At 43.6% G+C, this 20,093-nt stretch overlaps 1 protein-coding gene across 4 annotated transcripts in view; it reads right to left on the reverse strand.

The window, feature by feature from the left end:
- RPGRIP1L (RPGRIP1 like) overlaps positions 1–20,093 on the reverse strand; it is an 827,898-nt gene that overhangs the window by 557,189 nt on the left and 250,616 nt on the right. For all 4 annotated transcript variants that reach the window (XM_078668308.1, XM_078668309.1, XM_078668306.1 and 1 more), the window contains exon 8: positions 8,093–8,239. In XM_078668308.1, the coding sequence (XP_078524434.1) occupies positions 8,093–8,239 (147 nt within the window). The remainder of the gene's footprint in view (positions 1–8,092; positions 8,240–20,093) is intronic.

The raw sequence follows: 20,093 nt of genomic DNA on the forward strand, positions 1-20,093 counted from the left end.
GCAGGGGGTCTGGGGTGTGGTGTATAAGTTTTTTTATATGTGAGGGAGATAGCCTTTGCTGGGAGGTGGCCGTCCAAGAGTCTGTCCTCAAGGGGGTAGGACTCCAGGAGCGGCATTCCGGGTGGGATGTTTGCCTGGAGGGAGTGCCTGACCTGAATATATCGAAAGTAGTCAGTTTGTGCTAAGTCGTATGTGTGCTGAAGCGAGGCGAATGTCACCACCTCATAGGGTCCCCATAGGTCTTTTATATGAGAGATCCCTATCAGGTCCCAGTTGCGAAACCCTTTTGTGCGATCCAATGTACCCAGCTTTTCGGAGACCCAGAGCGGGGTAGCCAATGTAAGTTTGTCAGCCCATCCCAGTTTGCGATTAACAATGTGCCAGAGTTGGACAGAATGCCTTGTAGGCCCCGTTAAGAGTGCAGCCTCAAAGTTCCCACCGGGGAGGAGCCGGGATCATCTCCACCACAATACATGCCCTGATTCATGGCAGAAAGGTGTGCTGTCCAGTAGTATTTCAGATTGTCCAGAAGTGCTATTCCCCTGTTGTATCATCCCAGTGTAGGTTTCTGGAGTGATATCCGAGGCGCTCCGGCTCAGAAAAGGTCTCTTTGGGTGGCCTCAAGGTCCGCAAAATACTTTTGGGGGACTAAGTCTGAGTAGTTTTGGAGGGCATATAATAAACGCGGCAGCGCCATCATCTTGAAAAGTGCTGCCCGACCCAGTAGGGACAGCGGGAGCCTCTTCCAAATGGCAGTATCCCTTTTGAACCGTTGCAAAGGCGGTAAGAGGTTCCTCTCATATCGAGTCGCCACATCCCTGGAAATAAAAATTCCAAGATACATGAACTCCTCCGGGGCCACCTTGATCGGACAGTTGCGCGGAATTGCTGGGGGGGCCACAAGTAGGACGTAGAGGAGTGACTTCCCCCAGTTAATGCTATAACCTGATTTCTTCCCGAAACTGGTAAAGATGTCTAGGGCAACTCTGAGGGACTTGAAAGGGGACGCGAGGCATAAGAGGATATCGTCCACGTAGAGCGAAATCTGGTCCACCCACCCATCAGTCCATCTGAGCCCCCGTAGAGAGAGATCTTGTTGTATTCAGGCCGCGAGCGGCTCCAGGGACAGGGCAAAAAGCAGGGGTGAAAGGGGGCAGCCCTGCCGCGTCCGTCTCTCCAGTGTAATAATCTCCGAAATGTTATTGTTCACTACCACCTGGGCTAAAGGCTCAGTGTAGAGGAGGCACACCCACCCAATAAAATTAGGACCAAAGTTTCTTGAGGACCGCTATCATATAAGGCCAATCGAGCATGTCGAATGCCATTGCGGCATCCAACGAGACCACAACCGCGTCTTCCTAGATCATGTGGCAGCGTCCTAGCACTCCATGGAGGCGTCACAAGTTAAGCGTGGTGTTGCGGTGCGGCATAAAGCCCGATTGGTCTGGATGGACCAGTGTGGTGATTCTCGGCTTGATCCTATTAGCGAGCACCTTCGCGAGGATTTTGGGCTCAGCGTTTAATAATGATATTGGCCTGTAAGAGGTGCACAGCTCTCTTGGTTGCCCTTCTTTAGGAATGGCCACCAATGTAGCGATGCGCTGATCTCTCTGTAGTTTCCCCAGCACTTTACTGTCCTCGAACATACTTTTAAGGTGGTGACTCAAGCAGTCGGGTTTGAGCTTGTATAGCTCACTAGGGAGACCATTGGGTCCTAGGGCTTTCCCAGGCCGAAGTTTGTTGATTGCCCTGGCCAGCTCCTCCACTATGAGCGCACCCTCCAGAGTCTCTCGATCGTCTTCAGAGAGGGTGGGTAGCTTAATGTCAGCCAGTAGTGCGAAGGAATCTTCCTCCGGAAGGTCCGACCCCTTGCTGTATACTCTTTGGAAATGAGCTGCAAACTCGCTAATTATCTGTTGAGGTTCAGTAAGAAGGGTACCCGATTCGGTCCTCATCTCAGACACCACCCTCTGCGCTGGTTTCTTTTTGTCTAACCAGGCTATTAATTTGCCCGCTTTGTCCCCCTGGTCGTACAATCGGCCATCCCTGTCCCTTGCTAGAGTTTTAGCAGCGTTGGTGGCCAATGCCTTGTATTCGGACGCTTTAAGCTGCATCTGGTGTAGAGTTCCCGGATTCCCGTCACTTTGCGCTGCCCCCTCCAGAGCGAGAAGGTCGCACTCAATGGCTAACATTTGTGCCTCCCTTTCTTTGCGTTGTCCAGCAATTCACCCTCAGCACGGGTTTGAATGCTTCCCAGAGGACAACAGGGGATTCCACCGTCCCAACGTTTTCTTGGAAGTATTGGTCGATCGAGCGGGTGATCTTCTTCTTGGTATCAGAATTGTGAAGGAACCAGGAGTTTATGGGCGCAACATAACCAACCCTCTGATACCAATAGTGAGATGTGCCCATATAGGGGAGAGGTCAGATATACCTTGCGCCAAATGTTTGATATCTCAAATGGTTGTGTCCTGCTGCAGAGGTGTAAGGATATAGTCTATCCTAGAAAAAGTGTGGTGCGGACCCGAGAGGAATGTATACTGTTGTAGATTTGGGTGGCGCATACACCAGAGATCAACTAAACCAAATGCCTCAAGGATATTGGAGAGCCACATGTGCCCAGTCGCAATGTCCCGGGGTGGGTGCCTGTCCAGTCCCCACCTAGTAGGCGTGCCCCTCAGGTAGGGAAAGGAGAAGCCCACCCAGATCGTGATAGGACTGAGTGTGGAGACCCGGTGGAATGTAAACCGTCACCAAATTGAGTATGCGTTTCTCCCACCTCCCCGAGAGCGCTGCAAAGCGCCCCAGCGGGTCAGTCTCTGAGTGTTCAATGACATATGGAAAATTACGGCGCAACTGAATACCCACTCCATGGGACCCTGAAGTGAAGCCGGCATGAATCGCCAATGTATATCCCCATCTGTTTAGTGCGTGACAGGTGTTGCCGACAAGATGTGTTTCCTGCAAGAGGACAACATCCGGGAGGTGCCGTTTGACAAATTGAAGGACTATACTCCTCTTGAGTTTGTCCCCCTAACCGGTTAACGTTGCAGCTAAGGATTTTAAGACTTTTATCCCACCTCGTAGACATCGGTGGAAGCTATCCTAGCATGCACTCTGGAGCTCCTGCAACATCGTACCAGCACACCATTACATTCCCTGTGCGACCACCACAAACCCCCTCCCCCAACATTACCAACCATCATTAAATAACAATGAACCCGAAGTCGTCCCCCCCTCCCTGCTATCCTGCCACGTAGGTTTGAAACTACCCACATCCCCAACTATCGCCCCAAGAACAAATCAAACAATTGATGGGGGAAAAGGGTGCTAGCACCTGCTCCAGTCGCCTAGGGAGAGCCCCCACCCCTAGGCCAACTCTTTGAGGGGAACAGTAGAGCATATTTCAAAAAGGTCAACCCCACTTCTCACCAGACAGCCCCCACCCACCTGCTTCAGGGAGCGTATACATTACAGTTAGTTGAGGCGGTTCCGCTGGATAAGGAGTTCAGCCAGTTCAGTCTCTTTGAACCATTCGTCTACCCGGACTGCTGGACCTTGATCTCCAGGAGAGCTGGCTCTGCTTGTCGATGTCTGATCTGCCGTCCGCCGATCCCGGCGATCGGATACTGGTATATCTCCAGTCACCACTCGCAGCCGCCGGTGATCTCCGAGCGGCCACCCTATCTTGCACATCCGATGGGGCCGTAAAGACAAGGGATTTGCCGTCTGTTATGATTTTGAGCTTCGCCAGGAAGAACATCATGCATTTAATTCCTCGTTCTCTGAGCTCTCTCTTGACTCCGTCGAAGGAGCGCCAATCCTGCTGGACCTTTAGGGTGAAATCAGGGAAGAATCGCACTGTCGCATTTTCATACTGCAGGTCTCCTTGTGCTCGGGCTGCCTGCAGGATCGCGTTGCGGTCTCTATAGTTGAACATTTTAGCAATTATAGTCCTGGGTGCTGCTCCCGGTTTGGGCTTAGGGATTGGTGCCCGGTGTGCCCTCTCGATTGTGAATAGAGGAGAGTCGCTTCGGCTTGAGGTCGTTTAGGATCAGGTCCCACACATTCAGTTTCTTATCAGGCTCCTGCGGGGGTAGGGCAGGCCACTTCCACCATCAGTTCAGCGGGACTCTTATGGTGTCTCCTCAGGTCGTTCTGCCACACCTTTGCACCAGTGGGAGCAAGGACCTTCCAGAGAGCCCCCCAGTGCCTGAAGAGGCCTACCGTTTTAAATCTGAGCTCCCACGAGACAGCGGGGCACTCCGGTCTTCTGGCCCAGCGCCGCACAGCGATGCGGACCCCTGCAGCGTGATCCCGCCCCCTCACACGCACCAAAATCTATACAGGCCGCCGGCGCTGCGGGATGGGGCGCCGGACCGCACCGGGGACACTGGGCGCAGAGGTATGTGGACTTTGCGTCAGCCTGGAGACCCCCACTGGCTCCCGTCAGGAAGGGAAGCCAGAGGCGGACGCGCGCTACCTCTAGTCCGCGCGCGGCCTGTGCTGGAAGTTGCGGCTATTCTGTCAGACACAGTATGTCCCCTCGGGCGTCTCTCCGCGGCCCGACTTTCAGCAGTTTAACTCCTTGGTGGTAGCTGATGCGGTGTGGGGAAAAGCAGCGTCCCCCAGACGTATTTAGGACAGATTTTGGGGTGTTTAGGGCTTTTCCCTGGCAGAGCTCTGCGTTTAGGCGGCCATCGTCGCAGGCACCAGACACACTGTGATTTTTTACCTTGAATTTTTATTAAATGTATATTTTCTTAATAAATTACTTTTCTGTATTCCTTATGGAGGTGTTCTACGTATGAAATGCAACAGGGAGTGACAGCATAGATACTGAATGGAGTTATTTGAATTGGCTTAGTCCAAAGGGAATTCTTTAATTTGACTGTAGTGGATGGAACAATAGGCGCTGCAGCCCACTATTGGCAATTAACCTCCAGGCCCTTGGTACATTTTGTACCATATACTAAAAACTTCTAGGTAAGTTAAATATACCAATTAGGGATATGCCAATGCAACTATGTTTAAAGGGGAAGCACAGGTAGTTTCCTATTGGTTAGCAGGGTTAAAGTGCACAGAGTTCTAAATTTAGCAGAAATATAGGGCCCAGAAAGCGCTACAGAATACAGAGTGACCACGCAGAAAAGTTAGATTTCCTACAGTTCTAATTATTATAATTGGGTCTTTTCAAACTCTTAAAAATGAGCAAAGGGGCAGTCTTTTTCACTGGGAAAGGTGGCAACCCACCTTAACCAATTTGTAGTTACAATTATGTGAAAACGCCGCTCCGGAGCAACTCCATGGTAGCCGAAAAATTGAAAGGAGTGTAGGGAACCTCTTCTAAGGACATGCTGCTATCAGCCAGGTGAACCACTAGTGAGAGTGCTTATCTGACATGCAATCGACTCCACATGTTACTGGCTTCACTGTCTACCACAATGTGCGCATGTGCCCCCTCTGCAAAAGGAGATATTCAGCCTCTAATAATGGATGATCTCTGTGTTATTTTACAAAGATATGAGGCTCAGAGGCAAGAATTTGCAAGGTCTCTATCCAATCAGGACCATTCCCCGCAACAAGTGGACAACAGGCTGCAGCACGAGAAGTCAGTTTGGCAGACAAACTGCACAAACATAATGTTAATCCGAACGGCTTCCCTTGAACACATTTGGTATCGTGATCATTCACTGAATCCAATCACATAACATTGAATCTTTCAAAGAGACTATAGATTAGTTTCTTATGGGTCATTGATAACCTGGCTACATCGGGGCCAACATGGCCAATGTCATGATACCGCAAACATTCATGGATTACTCTGGGTTATTGGGAAGCACAAAAGAAGCCCACATTCTCGTATATCTTCAAATCTATCAACACAGAACTTGTACAATGTAAAGTCAGCAAGAAGACTTTTGTCACCACGAACACTGCAATACAGAATAGAAGAATACTTCTCTGGCTGTTGCAACATGAGCATGCAAACAAAAACTGACAATTTAGCAAATATAAACCCTGTAAGTGTTGTGTACCATTTTAGGACCCTATTGTAATTTTCCCGAATCATGCCCATATATATATGTATAAAACACCATATCCTTATATAGGCATAGAAATCATAACCATATTTGGCCTTAGCTCATGCAGTCCAAATCAGGCAGGGATGCTTCCACTAGTTCCGAAAATCTACAACGATTTCTTGGAAAACTCAGCTTCAGCAGCTAGGGACTTCCTCTTGCTCGAGAACTGACTTGTCCAAGAACTCATGGAGTTTTCAAAGAACTGAGACTCTTTTATGACGTTATTATTTCCGCCTTTACGTCAAACTCGGCAACTTCAAGGTATAAATATGCCCACCCTTGCCTTAGCAAACACGCGGTGGTTTGGAGCAGTTCGACTATCTACTTGCCCGACGCATCCTGCTACATCAAGTACCGAAGGAAGCCGACCCTCCAGCAGACACACTGAGAGAGACGCTGTCTTTTCTCTTGCCGAGAAATCCAGCTCCAGTGTTTCCAAGCTCCCTTTGTGGGGTGTTGGGAAATCGTGTCCTGAGCCTGACCTTCTTCATTCTAACCAAGGTACGGAGCTGATTAGACCCTAAGAGAAATCTTGGACAGATTCTTGGCAAAAGAATACTATATTTATGCTACAACTCATTTACTTCTTCCCTCGTACTAAGCTTAGGATAGGTACATCGAGGTAGGCGTATTTTAGAAGCACCAGTTGAGTATTTTTAGCCTCTGTTATTCATGTATGTATTTATTTATGGTTTAGGAACCATACAATGCTCTTACAGTATTATTTTATTCTACTCTTTCTACTGTATGCATTATATTTTGCAACCAGTTTTACGATTGTAGCAGTTCATTTCCTATACCTGAGAAAGAAGACTGTTCAGTAAATCCTTTTATTGAAAACGCCCGTCTATCTATTTTCTCGGCACCTCTGGTGAAACGAAGCATGCACGATTGACTGAGTGAAATATCTATCTATTGTTTCCACGAATCTGAAGATCAGTTTTATCTTGGGGAAACAAAGTGTCATGTTTATGCGGTTGTCAGAAACTAATCCCTTCTTGTTTTTTCGAGAAAGTTTCTAGTGACCTCTGAGCTAGCTGGCACTCACAAATTAAGTCTAGTATATTCGATAGAGACCTAGTAGACATCAGTCCTACGTCTAATCTATAGAATATATTATTCCAATGCGCAGAGCCTATTGGGAATATAGGAACTACACTACATTAGCTTGCACAAAAAATGAAGCTAAGATAGTTATATTTATTAACATATGTTTAGAATCCTGGCCTAGAACATCTTATTAAATTAGTTAATCTTACTGCACAAACCTGAACTACTGTAACATGTGTGAAAGTCTGACACATGTAACTTTATGAAAAGATATAAAAACATGCTAACACACAAGGTGTCTTTCAACATTGTATCATAATTTCTAACTCAGCACATCCTATTTTGACATTTCTTCTACTCTTCTGTTGTGGAGTTAATCATTATATTGTCCTTGAAATCAATCAGACACTGAAGCAAATTATTCTTTATAGTGGTTTTGAAGTCTCCAGAGACTATTAGCCAGAATGAGTCACCTAAAAATAATGTCACTCAGCCATCTACTATGAGAGAGAACATCAACTTAAAAGGCAGATGTTAAAAATGAGAAATATAAAGAGGTTCAATGTTCTCTGCGTATATACAGGTAATATCTCTCTTTAAGTCGAACAGGCATGGCAATAGAAATTGCTTAATGGTATAAACCAGCTCTGAAAAACCTCTTGACAAGACTTTCCTGTAGATGTGACACCAGAGTGCAAACTCAAAGCATATGATGTAATGGAATGTGTTGGTCACTTATTTAGAGGATGTCATTTTATCTGTGTCAGGTGTACTCTACTGAAGAATTTGTATGGCATTAGTTGGTATAATGCATAAGCAACACAGCTTCGAATTTTTAATCAAGCTAACAAGAAAAAGTGACAACTAAACACATAGTATCTATTCAGACATGCAGTGCCACAATTTTCGGCAAAAAGGAAGAGAATATAAGTAAATAGAATATTTTACACATGTACCTCATCTGCTTTCCTTTCAGTAAATGTTTTTGCTTGCATCTTTCTCTCAAGCTCAAGATATTTAAAACGTTCTTCTTTAAGTAATGCATTAAGTTCGTCCACTTTTGCTAGTAAGGCATCATGGCTAGTTTTCATGGTTCTCTGAGACTGCAAGGCAAGGGAGGGATAGAAAACAGAAAAATATAAAAGTACACATTTACATTGGAGATTGAGAGTCAACCTCCTCTTGCACCTACAGCTTTTCTGTAGATGCTATTGTAATCAATCTGTTTTACAAATCTCATTCAAGATACTTTGTATTTATCCTGTGGCTTTTAAGACCAAGGTCCAATAAAGATCTTTTGACTTGACTTAGATGACGCATATGAGTGTAAATGAGCATTAGCTGCTTTGTAGCCATTGAAACAATTAAAAGTTCACACTTTTTTAATTTTGAAAAAAGTATTAGGTTTTTGACAACACATACTGTAAAGGATGACACATTCTTCTTAAAATACTCTTAGCTGCCCATTATTTTGCCCCTTTCAGCAATCGATATGAGGTTAAGTGTGTTTCTCTGTATGCAAAATTTCACAAAGAATGGTAAATTAATTTAAAGTAAATATTGGCAAATACGATAGGTTAAGCTTTAATGTAGACATGCATGCCCAAATGCACACAGACTATTGATGCCATACCATCTAACCTGCTACAAGGCACTGGCAGTCTGGGGAATATAAATAGGGCAAAGACATAGAGAGCACATAGAGAGGCAGGCTGCATAGAGACAATGCACAAATAGTCTGTGTGTATTTGTGCAGGCCTGTGTTTACATACATTAGCACATTAAAGCCAGAATAACTGGCTGTGCCAATGCTTGTTTGTCTAACTGCAAAGGGTATGCCAGACCCACAGGACTAGAGGTGCACCACAATGGTGCTGCTCCACGAGGCCGAAACTGGTCTGTGGTTGATTGAGGGATAAGCGTCGCAATTTGGGCTGGACTGTATTGGAGTAGGACCAAGGCTTATTTGCATATGGTTGTTCCTTGTTTGTTTCTAGTGACATTTTAAGCAAAACAACAAACAACTATGGACTGGAATGCAGTCCAGAGTTATTACCAGTTGTTGAGATTAATTGAAGCTTAGGCCTAGGCAAACAGGTTACGAAGAGCGTCTTGGCAAAACTACGCAATATTGCAGAGCACTCTTACAGTAACAAGCATGCGAGGTGGCTCACATACCTACGCAACGCACATCTTTGACAGGAAGATGCCTGGAGAAGCCGGAAAAAGTTACTAACCTTTGGTAATGATATTTCTGGTGGATGCAAAACCTTTCCATAGACCCCTCAACTTATGAATACCCCCAGGTAACAGACTAGATCTGGAAAGCTTTCTACTCAGCAACAGCTCACCAGTGCGGCCAGATGGTTCCAAACGATTGGGTGCACCTACGATGTTACGAAATTAGACTACACAAAGAGCCATCTGGTGCAGTGGTATCAGTTATTTACATTACTTCTTCGCGCAATCAAGAAAGTGCGAACAGGAACCAATAGCAATAAGCAACAACAGATCATGAACAGCACAATCAATTGTTGCATTCTTTGGGAGCCTAATAAGAAAGGCACTTTCTCAGAAGGATGGGATGGAGGGCAATGTGGAATCTTTGGGATGATATAAACAATCACCAGAAATATCATTATGAAAGGCATGCAGCCTTTTCTTCTGATAAATTGTTCTTCCCACAGATTCCACAGTTTATGAACGAGTCCCAAAGCAATACCTACCTCCGGGTTGTGAGGTTGAGTACTGCAGATTAACCAAGGAATTAATGCAATACTGCCTTGATGAAACATCCAACACTGCATCCTTGACCTGTCAGCTAGTAATGGTTAGCTAAGATAAGCTGAGAAGACCAACTGGCTTCCTGGCAGAAATAATCCTCCAGTATACCCTGGGTAATTACAGTAGATGCAGCCCTGCCATTAAGAGAATACAAAATGTCAATGTTAAACAGTGTGCTTGATCACTACTTTGTCATCCTTATATCCAGCAAAACCTAAGAAGAGTTGATCATCTACCATGTCCTGTCTCGTACAGTAAATATAATAAGAGATAGCAAGGCTGCAGTCCAATCTGTGCAACTGCTCCGGTTCCCTGAAAGGATAAGATGTAGGAAAGAATTGGTGAAGTGTTACAGAAGGTCACATGTGGAATGCAGAAACAACTTTAGGCAACAACGGATGTACAAGTACAGAGAAGTAGGTAGTCTGGGTATAAAACAGGAAATAGTGCCTGAAGGACAGGGTCTACAGATTGCGTATTCTACGTGCCAGAGAGATCGCCATCAGGAATATGGTCCAAAGATTTAATAGATGAACAAAACAACTGTGTACCAGTTCAAATAGTGATGCCATGAGAAAGGTCAGTACTAGACTTGAAGCCAACTCTGAAGCAATAAATGGTGTGGGTGGAAACAACTACAACAGGCCTTTTAATAGTAGTGCCAAAAGAGAAGACCTGAATAAGGGGGCTGGTCAGAAAGACACAAAAAGGTAACAAGGGCATGCAAATACCAATTTACGGTACTGACTACCGATTATTGCAGAGTAAGGACAAATGTAGAGCATCAAAAAGGTACGCCTTGAAGAGGTTTACGCCTGCAAACTCGCACCAAGAAACAAAATTAACCCAGCACCCTGCATTGACATAATTGTTAGCAAGTTTTGAGGCATCTAAGAGGACACTGCTACTTCAGGCAGCAGGCGGAATGCCTCCAATTTAAACTGAAGCATCTGAGGATTGGTGTGCATTATCAGACCATCCTATAGCCACAGCAAATCTGTTCTGTGTGAGAGGTGAAGAGGGAAACACGTGCAAGTTAAAACAGATTGGCAGGCCAAATCCTCATCACCAAATATCGGGCAAAAAGAAGCAGTTCTGCAAAATCTTAATGCACCTGCTGAAGGGCATTTGAAAGCAGAGGAATCAAAGGACGCGGAGCTAGGCTGGCAGAAGAGAACTACCTTTTACTGAAGGTATCAAGTCTCTTGGATTCCCGATCCAGTAGAGTGGTAGGGAATGTGCTAAGGTTGACTCTGAAAGTGGATGCTTGGACCACCAAGCTCTCTGGGGAGGGATGGGGTGGTGGGTGAGGGAACTGGGTCCATAGGAGAGGGGCGATGATGGCAGACAATTGTCTAGTGCAAAGAGACCCTGTGCAGGGCTTGGACCAGGCCCCGAGTAGAACATTGGTAAGGGTTTCATTAAATGGGAGTAAGAGTTAGGAGGGGGCCACTCCCGGTTGAACCACCTCTGTCAACCGACGTTCTTGATCGACACAAAGGGGAACTGAAGGTCCAAGACCTCAACCGCCCTCTGCACCCCCATTGTGAATGGGGCAACTTCTCTGTAGCCACCATAGGGAAAGAGACCAGGTCAGTGTCCAGAGAGAAGTCTAATCCACTGGCATTCACCAGTTCCTCATACCAGTTGTCCTGGGTGTCGTCTTTGTCATCTGGGGAATGCTGGTATCCATAAGGGTCATGAATGTCAAATGAAAAGGCAATGGCTCCAACTCAGAGGGCATAGTCCGGGTCAAAGCTGGAGTAGTGTCCGTAGACACCAGTTTGACTACATGTCAGACTGGGGTATGACGATGGGGACTGCATCGGCGTGGGGCGTCGGAAGTGTTGGTAGGTACTGGAGTAGGTGCCGAGGAAGGTTGCGGTTGTCACTGCTCCTGATCCAGCACCGGATCAACTCGACTGACGACAGGGTGAACATGCCAGTGGGAATTCAGTTGGAGCCCTCCTTGAACCCAGGGAGATCAAAAGCGCTCAAAAGGGGTCTGGCCGCTCAAATATGAGGTGCTTGGCCTAATAAAACACTTGGAGTTGGGCGGGTTGCTCTGGCGCTGGGAAATTTAGAGAGGCAGGGGCAGACCCTGGAATGAGCTCTGTGGAGGAGCCAGGCCTGGAGTGCAGAAGCTCCTGTGCTTCGTCCGAGGTCTTGGACGGGTGCAGTGAAGTCGAAGACATCTTCAACTTCTTATGTGACTTACCCGACGATCTGGATCGAGAAGATGAACATCAGGAGCAGCTTCGCGAGTGGTCCCGGGACCTTCCACACCACTGGGATTGCAAGTGACACGGGGTCGTCAGACATTGGGCGGCAAGTTGCTTGAGGGACTACTCTCTCGGCACCTTCGGGTGCATGGTGCGGCAGTCCTCGCAGGTCTTGGAGTCGTAGTCATTCTTCAAGCACCAAAAACAAACCAAGTGTGGTCTGTCACTGACAACTGCCGGGGACAGGCCCCACATGCTTTAAAACCTGTAGGTTTCTTTGGGGACATTCCTAGTACACCAGGAGATAAAATAAGTCTAAAAGAAGTATAGACAAAAGATCGAGAAAAGGTCAGTTAACAATTGACTTTGGGTAGCTCCCACAGATCTGGGCTGACTGGCACGGGAAGAAAATAATTGACGTCAGCACGCTAGGTTGGCACCTATATAGGCATCGTACACGCCACTTCCGGAATGGACAGCGCAGACGTTGAGCCAAACAAAGCCACCTACCAGTGTGCAGGGGTAAAACTCAAAAATCTCCGGATCCAGTCTGACACCTAGGGAATATTCTAGGTAAGGAATCTACAGTTAGAAGTCTCTATCAGATGGGGTGGATGTACACTCCCTTTGCCAAGGCCTAGGTACTGTTGAACATGAGTATTTTGAGACTTGTTGCTGTTGTAAAACCTGCGCTTAACAAACAATAAAAACATCTGGCAAATACCAACATTTGTGAAATTGGTTGTGGTCTTTTGGAGGAGGATATATACCAAGGGACCTCATGCTTCTGCTCTGTTTTCCTTGAATTTGTAAAGAGTTGAATCTGTTTTGTTTCTAAAGAACTTGGATTAGTCAAATGATAAGCCCATTCAGGTTGATTGGATGTCTGCAGAGAACACAGAAGTGAAGAGCTGCGCAAGATGGCGGATGGCACCAGAGGCACTTCTGGAGCTCGCAACATAGTCTGAGGTATCAGTTGTGATGTAGCAGCTTCACCATCCCTCATGAGCTCTTTAAAGTATGGCTGCCAATATTCTGGCAGGTTTGGCACTACCATGCTGACAATGTAAGAGGCCTAGTCCCAAAGGGCGGCTAGGGCTCTGACATGCATCTACAAAAAGAGGTATTCCATTTTATACATTTTAATCATGTAAACAAGAGGTTACAAACAAAATAAACTTTTTCAATAGTCAAATAATGACTTTCACTTCTATAACATTTAGCGTTGTATGCAATAAATGTACAATACATTTGCTTTTCATCACAAAAATACATTTACATCATGACCCAATGCATTTCGGAACTTTTCTGTTCCTTCGTCAGGGGTTCTATGAGAGAAAAAGAAAAAAATATAGGAAACTTATTTAGACGATGCCGTCCTATGTCATTGCTTTGGTGTATTCTAAACTTTTAAGGCTAAGTTGTGATTCTCTATTAGAGTAAACTGACATGATTTATTTGTGAAAGGTCAACCTAATTTAATAATTCATCTATTTACGAGTCGACATTGCGGGAGATATAGACTTAACAACTACAGATATCAACACCGTGGCAACAACATCAACAACATCTTCTTTTTTAGAGACGGAGGGGTCCCAAAGCAGACCGCCAGACGAAATGATCAACAAACAACTAGAAAAAAAACAAGACGTGGAAAAGGAAAAGGAAAAAGAAAATAAAAAGAAAGGATTGAGAAGCCAAGGGAAGATCTCGTAATAAACATCTCTAAATACAACCTAACAACATTCGAAGAAAAGTTATTGAACAAGGGTACAACATTTGTAAGTACTTATACAACAGAACTGGAAACCGAAATAGCCCTGTTTAAATTCATGAGGATTCTTCGCTTAAAGCACTTCTTTTCAAACACCAATCCTATTGAACCTTCAGATGAACCTGTGGTTAAATTCAAACCGAAAAGTACTTTTTTAGCAACCACTTCACATAAGAGTTTGGACACCTTCGAAACACTGGTGAAAACAGATCTAAGCAAAATCAAATACAAAAGATCATTACAGAATCTCACAAGAGCAGAATACAGCGCGCTACGAACTTTGGCTAACAACAAAGCAATCACAATCCAGAAGGCAGATAAAGGAGGAGGATTGGTATTAATGGATACACCCTTTTACTTGAACAAATGTTCTGAACACGTGAAGCAACAAAATACATACGTTCAACTAGAGAAGGATCCGACAACGGATAAAGCTAACACATTATGTGCAATTCTGGATCAAGCAGAAAAACACAATTGGATTGATACGAACACGAAACGTTATCTTTGGCAACAGTTTCCAAGAAGACCCAGATTGTATTTTTTGCCAAAGATACACAAAGACCTCAACAATCCGCCCTTCAGACCGATAGTTTCGGGCTGCGAGTCACATATTCGAAAACCCAGGGAGATTTCTTGACCACCATTTACAACCCTTCATACAACGTTGGTCGAGTTATCTTGAAGACACCTCAGATTTTCTAAGGAATTTAATGACGATCAACCTAGATTCCACAGACGATTTGACACTATGCTCTATTGATGTAATAGCATTGTACACATCTATCCCCCACGCTCTGGGAATTGAAGCTGTGGAATGGGCACTACTACAGGAGGATAAACCGGAAACGACCAATTTGTTCATTATTCAACTTTTAGAATTTTGCTTAACCAACAGCTACTTCACATGGCAGGATAATTTTTATCTACAACTAAACGGAACCGCAATGGGTTTTCCAGGAGCTTGTGCATACGCTAACGTCTTCATGGCGAAATTTGAAAACGACTTTATCATGACAGACCAAACATGGAAAGAGGGCTTGTTGTATTACAAAAGATACATTGATGATATTTTTTTAATTTGGAAGAGCTCACAAATTGCACTAATCAAAAATATTCAAACTTTGAATTTAGTCGATCCAAGAATACAATTCACCTACCACATGGATAAACAAGCTATTCCATTTCTAGATGTGTTGGTAGTAAGAGGAAATGAGATCCAGACTAGTGTATACAAAAAAAACAACTGATAAGAACACAGCATTATTATACAAAAGCTTTCATCCAAAAGCATTGATTCACAATCTTCCAGTCTCTCAATTCATGCGCATAAAGAGGATTTCCTCAGAAAAAAGTACATGCAACCAAACTTTACAAGAACAAAAACAGAGATACATCCATCGGGGTTATCCTCCCGAGCAATTGGATTCACAAATAAATAAAATCAATTCAATAGCAAGAGCCGCCTCCTCGAAAAGAAACCAAAACAATCAAAGAAAAGGATGGTCTTTGTATCTAAATACTCTTCAGCATCAAGAGACATCAAGAAGATCATACTTAAAAGATGGGAAATACTGGAGATGGAAAATGATTTTGGATCTTTATTTCAAGAAAAACCTCTTTTTGCATATAAAAGAGGACAAAACTTGAAAGAACTTCTAACTGCACCTAAAAGACAGTCAAAAGAAGCGACTGGGAATTCTTTCAAAGGCACAACAAAGTGCTGGAATTGCAAGAATTGCAATAATGCCATTACAGGGAATATATTATCTCACCCCAGAACTGGAGAAAAAATTCCTTTACGTCACACCACCAATTGTGATTCGGAACATCTGGTTTACACAATCAAATGCCCATGTGGACTCTTATACGTGGGAAAGACGGAGAGAAAATTAAAAATAAGACTGTCAGAACACAAAAGCAGAATACGAAACAAGAGCACGACTTCACCCGTAGCATTACATTGGTTAGAGCATCGTCATTCTATAGCTCAACTTAAATTTCAGATTATAGAAGCTGTACCAAAAAGGCCTGGATTCGACAACTCAGGAGTTTTGCTCCAAAGAGAAGTTTTCTGGATTAAAAGACTTCAAACCTTAGCACCATTTGGTCTTAATGATAAACTCGAAATGGGATGTTTCTTATGATTTAACTTTCAAATAGCTATCTGCTGTGCTCGGGTAGTTCGCCACACGTAAGCCTAATCATGTTGGAACTTTAAACACACACCATGTGGTTGTTTTTAATATCTGTTCAAAGCTAACATGCATGTCATTTATACTTCCACATATAAAGATGCCATTTATAGTAAGGATAAAATTAAACGATGGGATGACACAACAGCACGTAGGCCAGACAGCTGACATTCAATAATACACAATCAACATGTCTTTTAGAACACCAAAAATACATATAGAGCCTTAATCTCCTTTATAGTATGTATCTTGAAAATCTTGAATAACCATATGATTTTCATTTCACCTAATTTTCTCTAATAGTGGCACTATATGTATAATAGCTAATATGCGAATATTCAAGCAATACGACTTGTACATCGAAGCGGGAATAATAAAGCTTTCGAGTAAATATACAGTCCTTTTTCCAAGTTCCTTATTGGGAATATCCGCTTAGTATTCACATTCCTATTCAGAATTTGCGTTCATGTGGCAATTTTTGATTAAGACCACATAAATAGCTATATGTGATATCAAAGTAACACAACTTAAACAGCGAGGCATGAACAATAAAGTTTCCAAATGTATGTACAGTCCTATTTTTATGTTCACTATTGGGAATCGCCGTTTGTTATTCACAATTCTTACTACAATTCGCGTTCATGTGGTGATTTTTGACTAACATGACAATGTTTTGATATCGAAGAGTATTAATTGTCCGCGACTATATGGTAACAACCTAATCAGGGCAATCGAGATATCCTCAATATATCGATGTTCACATTGCCTGACGACCAAAAATATTTGAGTCAACAATAAATACCTTTCAACGAACCATTTATTCAGAAAATAGGGTCTTTTTTACATGTATAATTCTGTTCTACAGAATTGTCAGTATTCTTTCTAGTCGGGCGGGGAGTCCGCTTTCTACTTCTTCCTTTTTTTTAAATAATCTTCATCGCCCCTCTGCTCTTCCGGATTCTGACAGGAAGCGTAGATGAGACACGAATATTTTCTTTACAACCGCTGACACGGGTAAGCTTTTAATGCCCCTCGCTTCGTTTGTAGCGAATTGAATATGATCACGCTATCGTTGGATTGCATGTGTACAAATGTTCATCTAAATATGTCCTTTTTACAAAAACGAATCCATTCCCCCATCTCGTTCACAGTGATTAGATCCGAACGAGACTACGTTATCATCGGACTGAATATGCTAAAATGTGTATACACCCTTTCCACAAAAACAAATATATTTCCCTTTTTACAGGACCCACAATCGTGGCTCCCGTTCATCTCTTTTTATCCTGTTGGAAGTATTCAGCCTTCACACAGGTGAGAAATGTTACATAAAATTAATGTGCATACTTCAGCTCATTTCTTTTCTCATAACTCCACAACAGTGGACCCTAATTCAACTTATTTACTCTCAGGTTGTCGTGATTATGCCAAATATTCTTCGACTCTATTCGTGATAGGTAAGATGCACTGCGACTTATCTATTTAAAAGGATTGAAAAGATACATATAAAATGGTTCTAAAAAACATACTATACATCTATCAACAGATGCAATTGGCAAATCGCTTGACATTACGTGTGTTTAAGAAACTCCACATACATCTTAATAGGTAAGAGTTCACAACATAGTGTCATCATGTCGACTCGCAAATAGATGAATCATTAAATTAGGTTGACCTTTCACAAATAAATCATGTCAGTTTACTCTATTAGAGAATCACAACTTAGCCTTAAAATTTTAGAATACACCAAAGCAATGACATAGGACGGCATCGTCTAAATAAGTTTCCTATATTTTTTTCTTTTTCTCTCATAGAACCCCTGACGAAGGAACAGAAAAGTTCCGAAATGCATTGGGTCATGATGTAAATGTATTTTTGTGATGAAAACCAAATGTATTGTACATTTATTGCATACAACGCTAAATGTTATAGAAGTGAAAGTCATTATTTGACTATTGAAAAAGTTTATTTTGTTTGTAACCTCTTGTTTACATGATTAAAATGTATAAAATGGAATACCTCTTTTTGTAGATGCATGTCAGAGCCCTAGCCACCCTTTGGGACTAGGCCACTTACATTGATATTTCAACGCTAGCAGGCGTTAATCTGGCATAGCACACGTACCATACCAACATTTTATTTTGTTCATAAAAGAGTGCGACTTCCACACACATACATCACTACCATGCTGACAGCATCCCAAGGGATATGAGAGTACCACCCAGGAGGCAGGATGCACTGAGTGACTTTAAAGCCAGACTGCCTGCTGAAAATAATTTCTTACTAAAGGCCTCCAATCTCTTAGATTATCTATCAGCAGGAGCTGTGCGCAATGCCCCAGGAGCCTGCTTAGTAGAGCATGACGCTTGAATAGCTAGACTCTCTGGTGAAGGGTAAGAAGTGAGAAAAGTTGGGTGAAGGGCAATATCATCTGACTACAATCCTGCTGAAGTGGTGGATTTTTCACGGCTGTCCAAATGGAGTACAGGAGGGCATCGTTGAAGGGGAGTAATTTCTCTGAATCTTATGTGAAAAGCAGAAGGACCACTGTAAGGATGTTCAACTTTTTCTCAACAGAGGACAAAGGAAGTTCAAGCACCTCCACTAATATGTTAATATACAAGTAATACGTGATAAAATCCAGCAACCAGAGGGCAATAGTAGGGTCGAAGCCAAGCTCCTGAGAGGTATCAATGCCACTAGCATCAACTGAACCAGCATTGGTGCTGTTCGAGTCACTGGTACAGAGGGCAAGGACAAAAATAGGGGAAAATGGCATAGAGGGCAAGCCCGTCGACAGAAAGACACCTGACACACCCAAAGGTCTAGAAGGCACCATAAATCCTCTAAAGAGATCACACATCACATTGAGGAACCAGGTAAAGTCTGATTCTGGAGTGTGGAACTCCAGAAAGGCCTAAGGCCTTAGCCATGGATCTGGCCCCATCCAGGGCCTTGGATGTTAGCATCGGGTCGCTAAGAGCCAGAGAAGCCATGCCTAATTGGATTGGATCTTCGACTGATTCTGCCTCCAAAGGCAAATCCTCCATATGAAGGGATTATTTTGGAGACTCACCTTTGGAGTGGTGCTCAGAAGATTCCCCATGACTGACTTAGTCTTGTACTTGTTACACAACCTTGAGGAGGAAGACTTTATTGATCTTGATTGGGCATGATTTATGTAGTTGGGTGTCCTCAAGGGCTAAGGACGTGAAGAGCTTGGCTTCCTGCTCTTTTAAGGCCTTAGCATGCATACTCTTAAATGAATTGTTGGCTTTGGTATCGTGGTCAGAGCGAAGGAACCAGATGTAATAGTCATGAGGTTCTACAATGGGCATATCTCCATTACATCTAACACAAGCTTTAAACCCTGAACATTTATGGAGTGACATGGTTATCGCTACATCAAAATGTTTTGGAGTAAAATCTCAGAGAGATCTCCACAAAGCGAGCTTGAGGTGTATGTCACAGGTTTGGAAAAAAGGGAACTGGCGTCACACAGCCGGAAATGGCGCACTTCATGGCTCCAAAAGCTTTGATTTTGGCGTTGACATACAGCAATCTATCCCTACCGATGTGGGAGGGCTATGAAAAGATTACGGATCCAGTTGGCACCTGGGCATAGAAGTTTCTAGCAGAAGAGTTATATATGAATTGATATTACCATATACATCCCAGACGAGCCCTTCACAACTTAGCTGGTGATAGAAAGTAATATGCTGATTGGGCTGCTCTATAACTGTGGGCTGTAAAGTGTAGATTGTACTTGAAAGTGAAATTATCATTCTGGTAGCCTATTCCAAGAACAATGTAGTTATTGTGGAAATAGCCATGTATTCAAATCTCATCTGAAGCGTATACTCTCCTCAATGCTTAAAATCATGGCTGGTATTGCATTCCGGAGCTTGGCAGCCAGTAATGAGAAAGCAGCGCCTTCTATAGAGCTCTTATAGTAAGGTGGCATGACGATCTGTGATGCAAG

This window comes from Lissotriton helveticus, chromosome 12 (assembly GCF_964261635.1).
Source record: "Lissotriton helveticus chromosome 12, aLisHel1.1, whole genome shotgun sequence".
NCBI classification, from domain to species: Eukaryota; Metazoa; Chordata; class Amphibia; order Caudata; family Salamandridae; genus Lissotriton; species Lissotriton helveticus.